Below are 21,897 nucleotides of genomic sequence, written 5' to 3' on the forward strand. Positions count from 1 at the left end.
TCTGTTATTCTCGATAACACACTCTGCGTTCTGTTATTCTCGACAACACACTCTGTGTTCTGTTATTCTCGAAAACACACTCTGGTATCTGTTATTCTCTATAACTCACTCTGGGTTCTGTTATTCTCTATAACACGCTCTGGGTTCTGTTATTCTCTATATCACATTCTGGGTTCTGTTATTCTCGATAACACACTCTGGGTTCTGTTATTCTCCATAACACACTCTGGCTTCTGTTATTCTCGATAACACACTCTGGGTTCTGTTATTCACGATAACACACTCTGGGTTCTGTTATTCTCTATAACACACTCGTTTGATCTGTTATTCTCTATAACACACTCTGGGTTCTGTTATTCTCGATAACACACTCTGTTCTGTTATTCTCTATGACACACCCTGGGGTCTGTTATTCACTATAACACACTCTGGGTTCTGTTATTCTCTGTAACACACTCTGTGTTCTGTTACTCTCGATAACACACTCTGTGTTCTGTTATTCTCGATAACACACTCTGGGTACTGCTTTTCTCTCACACAATCTGGGTTCTGTTATTCTCTATAACACACTCTGTGTTCTGTTATTCTCGATAACACACTCTGGGTTCTGTTATTCTCTATAACACACTCTGTGTTCTGTTATTCTCGATAACACACTCTGTGCTCTGTTATTCTCTATAACACACTCTGGGTTCTGTTATTCTCTATAACACACTCTGGTTCTGTTATTCTGTATATCACACTCTGTGTTCTGTTATTCTCTATAACACACTCTGGGTTCTGTTATTCTCGATAACACACTCTGCGTTCTGTTATTCTCGACAACACACTCTGTGTTCTGTTATTCTCGAAAACACACTCTGGTATCTGTTATTCTCTATAACTCACTCTGGGTTCTGTTATTCTCTATAACACACTCTGGGTTCTGTTATTCTCTATATCACATTCTGGGTTGTGTTATTCTCTATAACACACTCTGGGTTCTGTTATTCTCTATAACACGCCCTGGGTTCTGTTATTCACTATAACACACTCTGGGTTCTGTTATTCTCTATAACACACTTTGGGTTCTGTTATTCTCGATAACACACTCTGGGTTCTGTAATTCTCTATAACACACTCTGGGTTCTGTTATTCTCTATAACATACTCTGGGTTCGGTTATTCTCGATAACACACTCTGTGCTCTGTTATTCCCTATAACACACTCTGGGTTCTGTTATTCTCTATGACACACTCTGGGTTCTGTTATTCTCCATAACACATTCTGGGTTGTGTTATTCTCTATAACACACTCGTTTGTTCTGTTATTCTCTATAACACACTCTGGGTTCTGTTATTCTCTATAACACACTCTGGGTTCTGTTATTCTCGACAACACACTCTGTGTTCTGTTATTCTCGATAACACACTCTGTGTTCTGTTATTTTCTAAAACACACCCTGGGTTCTGTTAATCACTTTAACACACTCTGGGTTCTGCTATTCTCGACAACACACTCTGTGTTCTGTTATTCTCGATAACACACTCTGGGTTGTGTTATTCTCTATAACACACTCTGGGTTCTGTTATTCTCGATAACACACTCTGGGGTCTGTTATTCTCGACAACACACTCTGTGTTCTGTTATTCACTATAAAACACTCTGGGTTCTGTTATTCTCTATAACACACTCTGTTCTGTTATTCTCTATAACACACTCTGGGGTCTGTTGTTCTCTATAACACACTCTGGGTTCTGTTATTCTCTGTAACACACTCTGGGTTCTGTTAATCTCAATCACACACTCTGGGTTCTGTTATTCTCTATAACACACTCTGGGTTCTGTTATTCTCGATAACACACTCTGGGTTCTGTTATTCTCCATAACACACTCTGGCTTCTGTTATTCTCGATAACACACTCTGGGTTCTGTTATTCTCGCTAACACACTCTGTTCTGTTATTCTCTATGACACACCCTGGGTACTGCTTTTCTCTATAACACACTCTGGGTTCTGTTATTCTCTATAACACACTCTGTGTTCTGTTATTCACTATAACACACCCTGGGTACTGCTTTTCTCTATAACACACTCTGGGTTCTGTTATTCTCTATAACACACTCTGTGTTCTTTTATTCTCTATAACACACTCTGGTTTCTGTTATTCTCTATAACACACTCTGGGTTCTGTTGTTCTCTGTAACACACCCAGGGTTCTGTTACTCTCTATAACATACTCTGTGTTCGGTTATTCTCCATAACACACTCTGGTTTCTGTTATTCCCTATAACACACTCTGGGTTCTGTTATTCTCTATGACACACTCTGGGTTCTGTTATTCTCGATAAGACATTCTGGGTTGTGTTATTCTCTATAACACACTCTGTTCTGTTATTCTCTATAACACACGCGTTTGATCTTTTATTCTCTATAACACACTCTGGGTTCTGTTATTCTCTATAACACACTCGTTTGATCTGTTATTCTCTATAACACACTCTGGGTTCTGTTATTCTCTATAACACACTCTGGGTTGTGTTATTCTCTGTAACACACTCTGGGTTCTGTTATTCTCGATAACACACTCTGGGTTCTGTTATTCTCCATAACACACTCTGGCTTCTGTTATTCTCGATAACACACTCTGGGTTCTGTTATTCACGATAACACACTCTGGGTTCTGTTATTCTCTATAACACACTCTGTGTTCTGTTATTCTCGATAACACACTCTGTGCTCTGTTATTCTCTATAACACACTCTGGGTTCTGTTATTCTCTATAACACACTCTGGGTTCTGTTATTCTGTATATCACACTCTGTGTTCTGTTATTCTCTATAACACACTCTGGGTTATGTTATTCTGTATATCACACTCTGGGTTCTGTTATTCTCGATAACACACTCTGCGTTCTGTTATTCTCGACAACACACTCTGTGTTCTGTTATTCTCGAAAACACACTCTGGTATCTGTTATTCTCTATAACTCACTCTGGGTTCTGTTATTCTCTATAACACGCTCTGGGTTCTGTTATTCTCTATATCACATTCTGGGTTCTGTTATTCTCGATAACACACTCTGGGTTCTGTTATTCTCCATAACACACTCTGGCTTCTGTTATTCTCGATAACACACTCTGGGTTCTGTTATTCACGATAACACACTCTGGGTTCTGTTATTCTCTATAACACACTCGTTTGATCTGTTATTCTCTATAACACACTCTGGGTTCTGTTATTCTCTATAACACACTCTGGGTTCTGTTATTCTCGATAACACACTCTGTTCTGTTATTCTCTATGACACACCCTGGGGTCTGTTATTCACTATAACACACTCTGGGTTCTGTTATTCTCTGTAACACACTCTGTGTTCTGTTATTCTCGATAACACACTCTGTGTTCTGTTATTCTCGATAACACACTCTGGGTACTGCTTTTCTCTATAACACAATCTGGGTTCTGTTATTCTCTATAACACACTCTGTGTTCTGTTATTCTCGATAACACACTCTGGGTTCTGTTATTCTCTATAACACACTCTGTGTTCTGTTATTCTCGATAACACACTCTGTGCTCTGTTATTCTCTATAACACACTCTGGGTTCTGTTATTCTCTATAACACACTCTGGTTCTGTTATTCTGTATATCACACTCTGTGTTCTGTTATTCTCTATAACACACTCTGGGTTCTGTTATTCTCGATAACACACTCTGCGTTCTGTTATTCTCGACAACACACTCTGTGTTCTGTTATTCTCGAAAACACACTCTGGTATCTGTTATTCTCTATAACTCACTCTGGGTTCTGTTATTCTCTATAACACACTCTGGGTTCTGTTATTCTCTATATCACATTCTGGGTTGTGTTATTCTCTATAACACACTATGTGTTCTGTTACTCTCTATAACACACTCTGTGTTCTGTTATTCTCTATAACACGCCCTGGGTTCTGTTATTCACTAAAACACACTCTGGGTTCTGTTATTCTCTATAACACACTCTGGGTTCTGTTATTCTCGATAACACACTCTGGGTTCTGTAATTCTCTATAACACACTCTGGGTTCTGTTATTCTCTATAACATACTCTGGGTTCGGTTATTCTCGATAACACACTCTGTGCTCTGTTATTCCCTATAACACACTCTGGGTTCTGTTATTCTCTATGACACACTCTGGGTTCTGTTATTCTCCATAACACATTCTGGGTTGTGTTATTCTCTATAACACACTCGTTTGTTCTGTTATTCTCTATAACATACTCTGGGTTCTGTTATTCTCTATAACACACTCTGGGTTCTGTTATTCTCGACAACACACTCTGTGTTCTGTTATTCTCGATAACACACTCTGTGTTCTGTTATTCTCTAAAACACACCCTGGGTTCTGTTAATCACTTTAACACACTCTGTGTTCTGTTATTCTCGATAACACACTCTGGGTTGTGTTATTCTCTATAACACACTCTGGGTTCTGTTATTCTCGATAACACACTCTGGGGTCTGTTATTCTCGACAACACACTCTGTGTTCTGTTATTCACTATCAAACACTCTGGGTTCTGTTATTCTCTATAACACACTCTGTTCTGTTATTCTCTATAACACACTCTGGGGTCTGTTGTTCTCTATAACACACTCTGGGTTCTGTTATTCTCTGTAACACACTCTGGGTTCTGTTAATCTCAATCACACACTCTGGGTTCTGTTATTCTGTATAACACTCTCTGGGTTGTGTTATTCTCTATAACACACTCTGGGTTCTGTTATTCTCGATAACACACTCTGGGTTCTGTTATTCTCCATAACACACTCTGGCTTCTGTTATTCTCGATAACACACTCTGGGTTCTGTTATTCACGATAACACACTCTGGGTTCTGTTATTCTCTATAACACACTCTGGGTTCTGTTATTCTCGCTAACACACTCTGTGTTCTGTTATTCTCTATGACACACCCTGGGTACTGCTTTTCTCGATAACACACTCTGGGTTCTGTTATTCTCTTTCACACACTCTGGGTTCTGTTATTCTCGCTAACACACTCTGTTCTGTTATTCTCTATGACACACCCTGGGTACTGCTTTTCTCTATAACACACTCTGGGTTCTGTTATTCTCTATAACACACTCTGTGTTCTGTTATTCACTATAACACACCCTGGGTACTGCTTTTCTCTATAACACACTCTGGGTTCTGTTATTCTCTATAACACACTCTGTGTTCTGTTATTCTCTATAACACACTCGTTTGATCTGTTATTCTCTATAACACACTCTGTGTTCTGTTATTCTCTATAACACACTCGTTTGATCTGTTATTCTCTATAACACACTCTGGGTTCTGTTATTCTCTATAACACACTCGTTTGATCTGTTATTCTCTATAACACACTCTGGGTTCTGTTATTCTCTATAACACACTCTGGGTTGTGTTATTCTCTGTAACACACTCTGGGTTCTGTTACTCGATAACACACTCTGGGTTCTGTTATTCTCCATAACACACTCTGGCTTCTGTTATTCTCGATAACACACTCTGGGTTCTGTTATTCACGATAACACACTCTGGGTTCTGTTATTCTCTATAACACATTCTGGGTTCTGTTATTCTCGATAACACACTCTGTTCTGTTATTCTCTATGACACACCCTGGGTTCTGTTATTCACTATAACACACCCTGGGTTCTGTTATTCTCTGTAACACACTCTGTGTTCTGTTATTCTCGATAACACACTCTGTGTTCTGTTATTCTCGATAACACACTCTGGGTACTGCTTTTCTCTATAACACAATCTGGGTTCTGTTATTCTCTATAACACACTCTGTGTTCTGTTATTCTCGATAACACACTTTGGGTTCTGTTATTCTCTATAACACACTCTGTGTTCTGTTATTCTCGATAACACACTCTGTGCTCTGTTATTCTCTATAACACACTCTGGGTTCTGTTATTCTCTATAACACACTCTGGGTTCTGTTATTCTGTATATCACACTCTGTGTTCTGTTATTCTCTATAACACACTCTGGGTTCTGTTATTCTGTATATCACACTCTGGGTTCTGTTATTCTCGATAACACACTCTGCGTTCTGTTATTCTCGACAACACACTCTGTGTTCTGTTATTCTCGAAAACACACTCTGGTATCTGTTATTCTCTATAACTCACTCTGGGTTCTGTTATTCTCTATAACACACTCTGGGTTCTGTTATTCTCTATATCACATTCTGGGTTCTGTTATTCTCGATAACACACTCTGGTTTCTGTTATTCTCGCTAACACACTCTGTGTTCTGTTATTCTCTATGACACACCCTGGGTACTGCTTTTCTCGATAACACACTCTGGGTTCTGTTATTCTCTTTCACACACTCTGGGTTCTGTTATTCTCGCTAACACACTCTGTTCTGTTATTCTCTATGACACACCCTGGGTACTGCTTTTCTCTATAACACACTCTGGGTTCTGTTATTCTCTATAACACACTCTGTGTTCTGTTATTCACTATAACACACCCTGGGTACTGCTTTTCTCTATAACACACTCTGTGTTCTGTTATTCTCTATAACACACTCTGGGTTCTGTTATTCTCTATAACACACTCGTTTGATCAGTTATTCTCTATAACACACTCTGTGTTCTGTTATTCTCTATGACACACTCGTTTGATCTGTTATTCTCTATAACACACTCTGGGTTCTGTTATTCTCTATAACACACTCGTTTGATCTGTTATTCTCTATAACACACTCTGGGTTCTGTTATTCTCTATAACACACTCTGGGTTGTGTTATTCTCTGTAACACACTCTGGGTTCTGTTACTCGATAACACACTCTGGGTTCTGTTATTCTCCATAACACACTCTGCCTTCTGTTATTCTCGATAACACACTCTGGGTTCTGTTATTCACGATAACACACTCTGGGTTCTGTTATTCTCTATAACACATTCTGGGTTCTGTTATTCTCGATAACACACTCTGTTCTGTTATTCTCTATGACACACCCTGGGTTCTGTTATTCACTATAACACACCCTGGGTTCTGTTATTCTCTGTAACACACTCTGTGTTCTGTTATTCTCGATAACACACTCTGTGTTCTGTTATTCTCGATAACACACTCTGGGTACTGCTTTTCTCTATAACACAATCTGGGTTCTGTTATTCTCTATAACACACTCTGTGTTCTGTTATTCTCGATAACACACTCTGTGCTCTGTTATTCTCTATAACACACTCTGGGTTCTGTTATTCTCTATAACACACTCTGGGTTCTGTTATTCTGTATATCACACTCTGTGTTCTGTTATTCTCTATAACACACTCTGGGTTCTGTTATTCTGTATATCACACTCTGGGTTCTGTTATTCTCGATAACACACTCTGCGTTCTGTTATTCTCGACAACACACTCTGTGTTCTGTTATTCTCGAAAACACACTCTGGTATCTGTTATTCTCTATAACTCACTCTGGGTTCTGTTATTCTCTATAACACACTCTGGGTTCTGTTATTCTCTATATCACATTCTGGGTTCTGTTATTCTCGATAACACACTCTGGTTTCTGTTATTCTCTATAACACACTCTGGGTTCTGTTATTCTCGATAACACACTCTGGGTTCTGTTATTCACGATAACACACTCTGGGTTCTGTTATTCTCTATAACACATTCTGGGTTCTGTTATTCTCGATAACACACTCTGTTCTGTTATTCTCTATGACACACCCTGGGTTCTGTTATTCACTATAACACACTCTGTGTTCTGTTATTCTCGATAACACACTCTGGGTACTGCTTTTCTCTATAACACAATCTGGGTTCTGTTATTCTCTATAACACACTCTGTGTTCTGTTATTCTCGATAACACACTTTGGGTTCTGTTATTCTCTATAACACACTCTGTGTTCTGTTATTCTCGATAACACACTCTGTGCTCTGTTATTCTCTATAACACACTCTGGGTTCTGTTATTCTCTATAACACACTCTGGGTTCTGTTATTCTGTATATCACACTCTGTGTTCTGTTATTCTCTATAACACACTCTGGGTTCTGTTATTCTGTATATCACACTCTGGGTTCTGTTATTCTCGATAACACACTCTGCGTTCTGTTATTCTCGACAACACACTCTGTGTTCTGTTATTCTCGAAAACACACTCTGGTATCTGTTATTCTCTATAACTCACTCTGGGTTCTGTTATTCTCTATAACACACTCTGGGTTCTGTTATTCTCTATATCACATTCTGGGTTCTGTTATTCTCGATAACACACTCTGGTTTCTGTTATTCTCGCTAACACACTCTGTGTTCTGTTATTCTCTATGACACACCCTGGGTACTGCTTTTCTCGATAACACACTCTGGGTTCTGTTATTCTCTTTCACACACTCTGGGTTCTGTTATTCTCGCTAACACACTCTGTTCTGTTATTCTCTATGACACACCCTGGGTACTGCTTTTCTCTATAACACACTCTGGGTTCTGTTATTCTCTATAACACACTCTGTGTTCTGTTATTCACTATAACACACCCTGGGTACTGCTTTTCTCTATAACACACTCTGTGTTCTGTTATTCTCTATAACACACTCTGGGTTCTGTTATTCTCTATAACACACTCGTTTGATCAGTTATTCTCTATAACACACTCTGTGTTCTGTTATTCTCTATGACACACTCGTTTGATCTGTTATTCTCTATAACACACTCTGGGTTCTGTTATTCTCTATAACACACTCGTTTGATCTGTTATTCTCTATAACACACTCTGGGTTCTGTTATTCTCTATAACACACTCTGGGTTGTGTTATTCTCTGTAACACACTCTGGGTTCTGTTACTCGATAACACACTCTGGGTTCTGTTATTCTCCATAACACACTCTGCCTTCTGTTATTCTCGATAACACACTCTGGGTTCTGTTATTCACGATAACACACTCTGGGTTCTGTTATTCTCTATAACACATTCTGGGTTCTGTTATTCTCGATAACACACTCTGTTCTGTTATTCTCTATGACACACCCTGGGTTCTGTTATTCACTATAACACACCCTGGGTTCTGTTATTCTCTGTAACACACTCTGTGTTCTGTTATTCTCGATAACACACTCTGTGTTCTGTTATTCTCGATAACACACTCTGGGTACTGCTTTTCTCTATAACACAATCTGGGTTCTGTTATTCTCTATAACACACTCTGTGTTCTGTTATTCTCGATAACACACTCTGTGCTCTGTTATTCTCTATAACACACTCTGGGTTCTGTTATTCTCTATAACACACTCTGGGTTCTGTTATTCTGTATATCACACTCTGTGTTCTGTTATTCTCTATAACACACTCTGGGTTCTGTTATTCTGTATATCACACTCTGGGTTCTGTTATTCTCGATAACACACTCTGCGTTCTGTTATTCTCGACAACACACTCTGTGTTCTGTTATTCTCGAAAACACACTCTGGTATCTGTTATTCTCTATAACTCACTCTGGGTTCTGTTATTCTCTATAACACACTCTGGGTTCTGTTATTCTCTATATCACATTCTGGGTTCTGTTATTCTCGATAACACACTCTGGTTTCTGTTATTCTCTATAACACACTCTGGGTTCTGTTATTCTCCATAACACACTCTGGCTTCTGTTATTCTCGATAACACACTCTGGGTTCTGTTATTCACGATAACACACTCTGGGTTCTGTTATTCTCTATAACACACTCGTTTGATCTGTTATTCTCTATAACACACTCTGGGTTCTGTTATTCTCTATAACACACTCTGGGTTCTGTTATTCTCGATAACACACTCTGTTCTGTTATTCTCTATGACACACCCTGGGTTCTGTTATTCACTATAACACACCCTGGGTACTGCTTTTCTCTATAACACACTCTGGGTTCTGTTATTCTCTGTAACACACTCTGTGTTCTGTTATTCTCGATAACACACTCTGTGTTCAGTTATTCTCGATAACACACTCTGGGTACTGCTTTTCTCTATAACACAATCTGGGTTCTGTTATTCTCTATAACACACTCTGTGTTCTGTTATTCTCGATAACACACTCTGGGTTCTGTTATTCTCTATGACACACTCTGTGTTCTGTTATTCTCGATAACACACTCTGTGCTCTGTTATTCTCTATAACACACTCTGGGTTCTGTTATTCTCTATAACACACTCTGGTTCTGTTATTCTGTATATCACACTCTGTGTTCTGTTATTCTCTATAACACACTCTGGGTTCTGTTATTCTGTATATCACACTCTGTGTTCTGTTATTCTCTATAACACACTCTGGGTTCTGTTATTCTCGATAACACACTCTGTGTTCTGTTATTCTCGAAAACACACTCTGGTATCTGTTATTCTCTATAACTCACTCTGGGTTCTGTTATTCTCTATAACACACTCTGGGTTCTGTTATTCTCTATAACACACTCTGGGTTGTGTTATTCTCTATAACACACTATGTGTTCTGTTACTCTCTATAACACACTCTGTGTTCTGTTATTCTCTATAACACACTCTGGGTTCTGTTATTCTATGTAACACACTCTGGGTTCTGTTATTCTCTATAACACAATTTGGGTTCTGTTATTCTCTATAACACACTCTGTGTTCTTTTATTCTCTTTAACACACTCTGTGTTCTGTTACTCTCCATCACACACTCTGGTTTCTGTTATTCTCAAGAACATACTCAGTGTTCTGTTGTTCTCTATAACACACCCTGGGTTCTGTTATTCTCCATAAAATACTCTTGGTTCGGTTATTCTCGATAACACACTCTGTGCTCTGTTATTCCCTATAACACACTCTGGGTTCTGTTATTCTCTATGACACACTCTGGGTTCTGTTATTCTCCATAACACACTCTGTGTTCTGTTATTCTATATAACACACTCTGGGTTCTGTTATTCTCTATAACACACTCGTTTGTTCTGTTATTCTCTATAACACACTCTGGGTTCTGTTATTCTCTATAACACACTCTGGGTTCTGTTATTCTCGATAACACACTCTGTGTTCTGTTATTCTATATAACACACTCGTTTGTTCTGTTATTCTCTATAACACACTCTGGGTTCTGTTATTCTCGATAACACACTCTGTGTTCTGTTATTCACTATAAAACACTCTGGGTTCTGTTATTCTCTCTAACACTCTCTGTGTTCTGTTATTCTCTATAACACACTCTGGGGTCTGTTATTCTCTATAACACACTCTGGGTTCTGTTATTCTCTATAACACACTCTGGGTTCTGTTAATCTCTATAACACACTCTGGGTTCTGTTATTCTGTATAACACTCTCTGGGTTGTGTTATTCTCTATAAGACACTCTGGGTTCTGTTATTCTCGATAACACACTCTGGGTTCTGTTATTCTCCATAACACACTCTGGCTTCTGTTATTCTCGATAACACACTCTGGGTTCTGTTATTCACGATAACACTCTCTGGGTTCTGTTATTCTCTATAACACACTCTGGCTTCAGTTATTCTCTACAACACACTCTGGGATCTGTTATTCTCGATAACACACTCTGTGTTCTGTTATTCTCTATAACACACTCTGGCTTCTGTTATTCTCTACAACACACTCTGGGTTCTGTTATTCACGATAACACTCTCTGGGTTCTGTTATTCTCTATAACACACTCTGGCTTCTGTTATTCTCTACAACACACTCTGGGTTCTGTTATTCTCGATAACACACACTGTGTTCTGTTATTCTCTATAACACACTCTGGGTTCTGTTATTCTCGATAACACACTCTGTGTTCTGTTATTCTCTATGACACACCCTGGGTTCTGTTATTCACTATAACACACCCTGGGTACTGCTTTTCTCGATAACACACTCTGGGTTCTGTTATTCTCTCACACACTCTGTGTTCTGTTATTCTCGATAACACACTCTGTGTTCTGTTATTCTCGATAACACACTCTGGGTACTGCTTTTCTTTATAACACACTCTGGGTTCTGTTATTCTCTATAACACACTCTGGGTTCTGTTATTCTCTATAACACACTCTGTGTTCTGTTATTCTCTATAACACACTCTGGGTTCTGTTATTCTCAAAACACACTCTGGGTTCTGTTATTCTCAAAACACACTCTGTGTTCTGTTATTCTCTATAACACACTCTGGGTTCTGTTATTCACTATAAAACACTCTGGGTTCTGTTATTCTCTATAACACACTCTGGGTTGTGTTATTCTCTATAACACACTCTGGGTTCTGTTATTCTCTATAACACACTCTGGGTTCTGTTATTCTCTGTAACACACTCTGGGTTCTGTTATTCTCTATAACACACTCTGGGTTCTGTTATTCTCTATAACACACTCTGGGTTCTGTTATTCTCTGTAACACACTCTGGGTTCTGTTATTCTCTATAACACACTCTGGGTTGTGTTATTCTCCATAACACACTCTGGGTTCTGTTATTCTCTGTAACACACTCTGGGTTCTGTTATTCTCTGTAACACACTCTGGGTTCTGTTATTCTCTATAACACACTCTGGGTTCTGTTATTCTCTGTAACACACTCTGGGTTCTGTTATTCACTATAAAACACTCTGGGTTCTGTTATTCTCTATAACACACTCTGGGTTCTGTTATTCTCGATAACACACTCTCGGTTCTGTTATTCACTATAAAACACTCTGGGTTCTGTTATTCTCTATAACACACTCTGGGTTCTGTTATTCTCGATAACACACTCTCGGTTCTGTTATTCACTATAAAACACTCTGGGTTCTGTTATTCTCTATAACACACTCTGGGTTCTGTTATTCACTATAAAACACTCTGTGTTCTGTTATTCTCTATAACACACTCTGGGTTCTGTTATTCACTCTGACACACTCTGGGTTCTGTTATTCTCGATAACACCCTCTGGGTTCTGTTATTCTCGATAACACACTCTGTGTTCTGTTATTCTCTATAACACACTCTGGGTTCTGTTATTCACTATAACACACTCTGTGTTCTGTTATTCTCGATAACACCCTCTGGGTTCTGTTATTCTCGATAACACACTCTGTGTTCTGTTATTCTCTATAACACACTCTGGGTTCTGTTATTCACTATAACACACTCTGGGTTCTGTTATTCACTATAACACACTCTGGGTTCTGTTATTCTCGATAACACACTCTGGGTTCTGTTATTCACTCTGACACACTCTGGGTTCTGTTATTCTCTATAACACACTCTGGGTTCTGTTATTCTCTATAACAAACTCTGGGTTCTGTTATTCTCTATAACAAACTCTGGGGTCTTTTATTCTCTATAACACACTCTGGGTTCTGTTATTCACTCTGACACACTCTGGGTTCTGTTATTCTCTATAACACACTCTGGGTTCTGTTATTCTCTATAACAAACTCTGGGTTCTGTTATTCTCTATAACAAACTCTGGGGTCTGTTATTCTCTATAACACACTCTGGGTTCTGTTATTCACTCTGACACACTCTGGGTTCTGTTATTCTCTATAACAAACTCTGGGTTCTGTTATTCTCTATAACAAACTCTGGGTTCTGTTATTCCCTATTGCACACTCTGGGTTCTGTTATTCTCGATAACACCCTCTGGGTTCTGTTATTCTCGATAACACACTCTGTGTTCTGTTATTCTCTATAACACACTCTGGGTTCTGTTATTCACTATAACACACTCTGTGTTCTGTTATTCTCTATAACAAACTCTGTGTTCTGTTATTCTCTATAACACACTCTGGGTTCTGTTATTCACTCTGACACACTCTGGGTTCTGTTATTCTCTATAACACACTCTGGGTTCTGTTATTCTCTATAACACACTCTGGGTTCTGTTATTCTCTATAACAAACTCTGGGTTCTGTTATTCACTCTGACACACTCTGTGTTCTGTTATTCTCTATAACACACTCTGGGTTCTGTTATTCACTCTGACACACTCTGGGTTCTGTTATTCTCTATAACACACTCTGGGTTCTGTTATTCTCTATAACACACTCTGGGTTCTGTTATTCTCTATAACAAACTCTGGGTTCTGTTATTCTCTATAACAAACTCTGGGGTCTGTTATTCTCTATAACACACTCTGGGTTCTGTTATTCACTCTGACACACTCTGGGTTCTGTTATTCTCTATAACACACTCTGTGTTCTGTTATTCTCTATAACAAACTCTGGGTTCTGTTATTCTCTATAACAAACACTGGGTTCTGTTATTCCCTATTGCACACTCTGGGTTCTGTTATTCTCTATAACACACTCTGGGTTCTGTTAATCTCTATAACACACTCTGGGTTCTGTTATTCTGTATAACACTCTCTGGGTTGTGTTATTCTCTATAAGACACTCTGGGTTCTGTTATTCTCGAAAACACACTCTGGGTTCTGTTATTCTCCATAACACACTCTGGCTTCTGTTATTCTCGATAACACACTCTGGGTTCTGTTATTCACGATAACACTCTCTGGGTTCTGTTATTCTCTATAACACACTCTGGCTTCTGTTATTCTCTACAACACACTCTGGGATCTGTTATTCTCGATAACACACTCTGTGTTCTGTTATTCTCTATAACACACTCTGGCTTCTGTTATTCTCTACAACACACTCTGGGTTCTGTTATTCACGATAACACTCTCTGGGTTCTGTTATTCTCTATAACACACTCTGGCTTCTGTTATTCTCTACAACACACTCTGGGTTCTGTTATTCTCGATAACACACTCTGTGTTCTGTTATTCTCTATAACACACTCTGGGTTCTGTTATTCTCGATAACACACTCTGTGTTCTGTTATTCTCTATGACACACCCTGGGTTCTGTTATTCACTATAACACACCCTGGGTACTGCTTTTCTCGATAACACACTCTGTGTTCTGTTATTCTCGATAACACACTCTGTGTTCTGTTATTCTCGATAACACACTCTGGGTACTGCTTTTCTTTATAACACACTCTGGGTTCTGTTATTCTCTATAACACACTCTGGGTTCTGTTATTCTCTATAACACACTCTGGGTTCTGTTATTCTCTATAACACACTCTGTGTTCTGTTATTCTCTATAACACACTCTGGGTTCTGTTATTCTCAAAACACACTCTGTGTTCTGTTATTCTCTATAACACACTCTGGGTTCTGTTATTCTCTATAACACACTCTGGGTTCTGTTATTCACTATAAAACACTCTGGGTTCTGTTATTCTCTATAACACACTCTGGGTTCTGTTATTCTCGATAACACACTGTGTGTTCTGTTATTCTCAAAACACACCCTGGGTTCTGTTATTCTCTATAACACACTCTGTGTTCTGTTATTCTCTATAACACACTCTGGGTTCTGTTATTCACTATAAAACACTCTGGGTTCTGTTATTCTCTATAACACACTTTGGGTTCTGTTATTCTCTATAACACACTCTGGGTTCTGTTATTCTCTATAACACACTCTGGGTTCTGTTATTCTCTGTAACACACTCTGGGTTCTGTTATTCTCTATAACACACTCTGGGTTCTGTTATTCTCTATAACACACTCTGGGTTCTGTTATTCTCTGTAACACACTCTGGGTTCTGTTATTCTCTATAACACACTCTGGGTTCTGTTATTCACTATAAAACACTCTGGGTTGTGTTATTCTCTATAACACACTCTGGGTTGTGTTATTCTCTATAACACACTCTGGGTTCTGTTATTCTCTATAACACACTCTGGGTTCTGTTATTCTCTGTAACACACTCTGGGTTCTGTTATTCTCTATAACACACTCTGGGTTCTGTTATTCTCTATAACACACTCTGGGTTCTGTTATTCTCTGTAACACACTCTGGGTTCTGTTATTCTCTATAACACACTCTGGGTTGTGTTATTCTCTATAACACACTCTGGGTTCTGTTATTCTCTGTAACACACTCTGGGTTCTGTTATTCTCTGTAACACACTCTGGGTTCTGTTATTCTCTATAACACACTCTGGGTTCTGTTATTCTCTGTAACACACTCTGGGTTCTGTTATTCTCTGTAACACACTCTGGGTTCTGTTATTCACTATAACACACTCTGGGTTCTGTTATTCTCTATAACACACTCTGGGTTCTGTTATTCTCTATAACACACTCTGGGTTCTGTTATTCTCTGTAACACACTCTGGGTTCTGTTATTCTCTGTAACACACTCTGGGTTCTGTTATTCTCTATAACACACTCTGGGTTCTGTTATTCTCGATAACACACTCTCGGTTCTGTTATTCACTATAAAACACTCTGGGTTCTGTTATTCACTATAAAACACTCTGGGTTCTGTTATTCACTATAAAACACTCTGTGTTCTGTTATTCTCTATAACACACTCTGGGTTCTGTTATTCACTCTGACACACTCTGGGTTCTGTTATTCTCGATAACACCCTCTGGGTTCTGTTATTCTCGATAACACACTCTGTGTTCTGTTATTCTCTATAACACACTCTGGGTTCTGTTATTCACTATAACACACTCTGTGTTCTGTTATTCTCTATAACACACTCTGGGTTCTGTTATTCTCTATAACACACTCTGTGTTCTGTTATTCTCTATAACACACTCTGGGTTCTGTTATTCACTATAACACACTCTGTGTTCTGTTATTCTCTATAACACACTCTGGGTTCTGTTATTCACTATAACACACTCTGTGTTCTGTTATTCTCTATAACAAACTCTGTGTTCTGTTATTCTCTATAACACACTCTGGGTTCTGTTATTCTCGATAACACACTCTGGGTTCTGTTATTCACTCTGACACACTCTGGGTTCTGTTATTCTCTATAACACACTCTGGGTTCTGTTATTCTCTATAACAAACTCTGGGTTCTGTTATTCTCTATAACAAACTCTGGGGTCTGTTATTCTCTATAACACACTCTGGGTTCTGTTATTCCCTCTGACACACTCTGGGTTCTGTTATTCTCTATAACACACTCTGGGTTCTGTTATTCTCTATAACACACTCTGGGTTCTGTTATTCTCTATAACAAACTCTGGGTTCTGTTATTCTCTATAACAAACTCTGGGTTCTGTTATTCCCTATTGCACACTCTGGGTTCTGTTATTCTCGATAACACCCTCTGGGTTCTGTTATTCTCGATAACACACTCTGTGTTCTGTTATTCTCTATAACAAACTCTGTGTTCTGTTATTCTCTATAACACACTCTGGGTTCTGTTATTCACTCTGACACACTCTGGGTTCTGTTATTCTCTATAACACACTCTGGGTTCTGTTATTCGCTATAACACACTCTGGGTTCTGTTATTCTCTATAACAAACTCTGGGTTCTGTTATTCTCTATAACAAACTCTGGGGTCTGTTATTCTCTATAACACACTCTGGGTTCTGTTATTCACTCTGACACACTCTGGGTTCTGTTATTCTCTATAACACACTCTGGGTTCTGTTATTCTCTATAACACACTCTGTGTTCTGTTATTCTCTATAACAAACTCTGGGTTCTGTTATTCTCTATAACAAACTCTGGGTTCTGTTATTCCCTATTGCACACTCTGGGTTCTGTTATTCTCGATAACACACTCTGGGTTCTGTAATTCACTATAACACACTCTGGGCTCTGTTATTCTCTATAACACACTCTGGGTTCTGTTATTCTCCATAACACACTCTGGGTTCTGTTATTCCCTCTAACACACTCTGGGTTCTGTTATTCTCTATAACAAACTCTGGGTTCTGTAATTCACTATAACACACTCTGGGCTCTGTTATTCTCTATAACACACTCTGGGTTCTGTTATTCTCCATAACACACTCTGGGTTCTGTTATTCTCGATAACACACTCTGGGTTCTGTTATTCCCTCTAACACACTCTGGGTTCTGTTATTCTCTATAACAAACTCTGGGTTCTGTAATTCACTATAACACACTCTGGGTTCTGTTATTCTCGATAACACCCTCTGGGTTCTGTTATTCTCGATAACAAACTCTGTGTTCTGTTATTCTCTATAACACACTCTGGGTTCTGTTATTCTCCATAACACACTCTGGGTTCTGTTATTCTCTATAACACACTCTGGGTTCTGTTATTCTCGATAACACCCTCTGGGTTCTGTTATTCTCGATAACAAACTCTGTGTTCTGTTATTCTCTATAACACACTCTGGGTTCTGTTATTCTCTATAACAAACTCTGTGTTCTGTTATTCTCTATAACACACTCTGGGTTCTGTTATTCTCGATAACACACTCTGGGTTCTGTTATTCACTATGACACACTCTGGGTTCTGTTATTCTCTATAACACACTCTGGGTTCTGTTATTCTCGATAACACACTCTGGGTTCTGTTATTCTCTATAACAAACTCTGTGTTCTGTTATTCTCTATGACACACTCTGGGTTCTGTTATTCTCTATAACACACTCTGGGTTCTGTTATTCTCTGCAACAAACTCTGGGTTCTGTTATTCTCTATAACACACTCTGGGTTCTGTAATTCTCCATAACACACTCTGGGTTCTGTTATTCTCTATAACACACTCTGTGTTCTGTTATTCTCTATAACACACTCTGGGTTCTGTTATTCTCGATAACACACTCTGGGTTCTGTTATTCCCTCTAACACACTCTGGGTTCTGTTATTCTCTATAACACACTCTGGGTTCTGTTATTCTCTCTAACACACTCTGTGTTCTGTTATTCTCTGTAACACACTCTGGGTTCTGTTATTCTCGAGAACACACTCTGGGTTCTGTTATTCCCCATAACACACTCTGGGTTCTGTTATTCTCTACAACACACTCTGTGTTCTGTTATTCTCTATAACACACTCTGTGTTCTGTTATTCCCTATAACACACTCTGGGTTCTGTTATTCTCTATAACACACTCTGGGTTCTGTCGGGACGGGACAGCCCCTTACCTGCCGCGCTGATCAAAGCTTGGAGCTGATCTCCAACTGGCTCCTCCATTCCCGCCAGCTGTGGGAAAAACAACAGGGTTAACAAATTTAGTCACACACCAATACAGCTGTTGGAGGGTCCGCACTGTCGGAGGGTCAGTACTGAGGGAGCTTTGCACCTTCGGAGGGTCAATACTGAGGTATCGCTGCACTGTCGGAGGTTCAGTACTGAGGGAGCGCCGCACTGTCGGAGGGTCAATACTGAGGTATCGCTGCACTGTCGGAGGGTCAGTACTGAGGGAGCGCCGCACTTTCGGAGGGTCAGTACTGAGGGAGTGCCGCACTTTCGGAGGGTCAATACTGAGGTATCGCTGCACTGTCGGAGGGTCAGTACTGAGGGAGCGCCGCACTTTCGGAGGGTCAGTACTGAGGGAGTGCCGCACTTTCGGAGGGTCAATACTGAGGTATCGCTGCACTGTCGGAGGATCAGTACTGAGGGAGCGCCGCACTTTCGGAGGGTCAGTCCTGAGGGAGTGCCGCACTGTCGGAGGGTCAATACTGAGGGATTGCCGCACAGTCGGAGGGTCAGTACTGAGGGAACGCAGCACTGTCACAGTGTCAGTACTGAGGGAGTGCCGCACTGTCGGAGGGTCAGTACTGAGGTATCGCCGCACTGTCGGAGGGTCAATACTGAGGGATTGCCGCACTGTCGGAGGGTCAATACTGAGGGATTGCCGCACAGTTGGAGGGTCAATACTGAGGGATCGCCACAGTGTCGGAGGGTCAGTACTGAGGGAAAGCCGCACTGTCGGAGGGTCAGTACTGAGGGAGTGCCGCACTGTCGGAGGGTCAGTGCTGAGGGAGCGGCGCACTGTCGGAGGGTCAGTACTGAAGGAGCGCCGCACTGTCGGAGGGTCAGTACTGAGGGAGTGCCGCACCGTCGGAGGGTCAGTGCTGAGGGAGCGCCGCACTGTCGGAGGGTCAGTACTGAGGGAGCGCCGCACTGTCGGAGGGTCAGTACTGAGGAAGCGTCGCACTGTCGGTGGGTCAGTACTGAGGGAGCGATGCACTGTCGGAGGGTCAGAACTGAGGGAGCGCCGCAGTGTCGGAGGGTCAGTACTGAGGGCGCGCCGCACTGTCGAAGGGTCAGTACTGAGGGAGCGCCGCACTGTCGGAGGGTCAATACTGAGGGAAAGCGGCACTGTCTGAGGGTCAGTACTGAGGGAAAGCCGCACTGTCGGAGAGTCAGTACTGAGGGAGCGCCGCACTGTCGGAGGGTCTGCACTGAGGGAGTGCCGCACTATCGGAGGGTCAGTACTGAGGGAACGCCGCAATGTCGGAGGGTCAGTACTGAGGGAGTGCCGCACTGTCGGAGAGTCAGTACTGTGGGAGCACCGCACTGTCGATGGGTCAGAACGGAGGGAGCGCCGCACTGTCGGAGGGTCAGTACTGAGGGAGCGCCGCACTGTCGGAGGGTCAGCACTGAGGGAGTGCCGCACTGTCGGAGGGTCAGTACTGAGGGAGCGTCGCGCTGTCGGAGGGTCAGTACTGAGGGAGTGCCGCACTGTCGGAGGGTCAGTACTGAGGGAGCGCCGCACTGTCGGAGGGTCAGCACTGAGGGTGCGCCGGACGTTCGGAGGGACAGTACTGAGGGAGCACCGCGCAGTCGGGGGGTCAGTACTGAGGGACAGCCGTCCAGTCGGAGGGTCAGTACTGAGGGAGTGCCGCACTGTCGGAGGGTCAGTACTGAAGGAGCGCCGCACTGTCGGAGGGTCAGTACTGAGGGACAGCCGCACTGTCGGAGGGTCAGTACTGAGGGAACGCAGCACTGTCACAGTGTCAGTACTGAGGGAGTGTCGCACTGTCGGAGGGTCAGTACTGAGGTATCGCCGCACTGTCGGAGGGTCAATACTGAGGGATTGCCGCACTGTCGGAGGGTCAATACTGAGGGATTGCCGCACAGTTGGAGGGTCAATACTGAGGGATCGCCACAGTGTCGGAGGGTCAGTACTGAGGGAAAGCCGCACTGTCGGAGGGTCAATACTGAGGGAAAGCCGCACTGTCGGAGGGTCAGTACTGAGGGAGCGGCGCACTGTCGGAGGGTCAGTACTGAAGGAGCGCCGCACTGTCGGAGGGACAGTACTGAGGGAGTGCCGCACTGTCGGAGGGTCAGTGCTGAGGGAGCGGCGCACTGTCGGAGGGTCAGTACTGAAGGAGCGCCGCACTGTCGGAGGGTCAGTACTGAGGGAGTGCCGCACTGTCGGAGGGTCAGTGCTGAGGGAGCGCCGCACTGTCGGAGGGTCAGTACTGAGGGAGCGCCGCACTGTCGGAGGGTCAGTACTGAGGAAGCGTCGCACTGTCGGTGGGTCAGTACTGAGGGAGCGATGCACTGTCGGAGGGTCAGAACTGAGGGAGCGCCGCAGTGTCGGAGGGTCAGTACTGAGGGCGCGCCGCACTGTCGAAGGGTCAGTACTGAGGGAGCGCCGCACTGTCGGAGGGTCAATACTGAGGGAAAGCGGCACTGTCTGAGGGTCAGTACTGAGGGAAAGCCGCACTGTCGGAGAGTCAGTACTGAGGGAGCGCCGCACTGTCGGAGGGTCTGCACTGAGGGAGTGCCGCACTGTCGGAGGGTCAGTACTGAGGGAACGCCGCAATGTCGGAGGGTCAGTACTGAGGGAGTGCCGCACTGTCGGAGAGTCAGTACTGTGGGAGCACCGCACTGTCGAAGGGTCAGAACGGAGGGAGCGCCGCACTGTCGGAGGGTCAGTACTGAGGGAGCGCTGCACTGTCGGAGGGTCAGCACTGAGGGAGTGCCGCACTGTCGGAGGGTCAGTACTGAGGGAGCGTCGCGCTGTCGGAGGGTCAGTACTGAGGGAGTGCCGCACTGTCGGAGGGTCAGCACTGAGGGTGCGCCGGACGTTCGGAGGGACAGTACTGAGGGAGCACCGCGCAGTCGGGGGGTCAGTACTGAGGGAGTGCCGCACTTTTGGAGGGTCAATACTGAGGGAGAC

At 42.0% G+C, this 21,897-nt stretch overlaps 1 protein-coding gene across 1 annotated transcript in view; it reads right to left on the reverse strand.

The window, feature by feature from the left end:
* LOC137362792 (mediator of RNA polymerase II transcription subunit 15-like) overlaps positions 1-21,897 on the reverse strand; it is a 746,543-nt gene that overhangs the window by 586,002 nt on the left and 138,644 nt on the right. The window contains exon 2 of the mRNA XM_068027037.1: positions 18,908-18,965. Within this exon, the coding sequence (XP_067883138.1) occupies positions 18,908-18,956 (49 nt within the window). The 5' untranslated portion in view covers positions 18,957-18,965. The remainder of the gene's footprint in view (positions 1-18,907; positions 18,966-21,897) is intronic.

Source organism: Heterodontus francisci, unplaced genomic scaffold (assembly GCF_036365525.1).
Source record: "Heterodontus francisci isolate sHetFra1 unplaced genomic scaffold, sHetFra1.hap1 HAP1_SCAFFOLD_567, whole genome shotgun sequence".
NCBI classification, from domain to species: Eukaryota; Metazoa; Chordata; class Chondrichthyes; order Heterodontiformes; family Heterodontidae; genus Heterodontus; species Heterodontus francisci.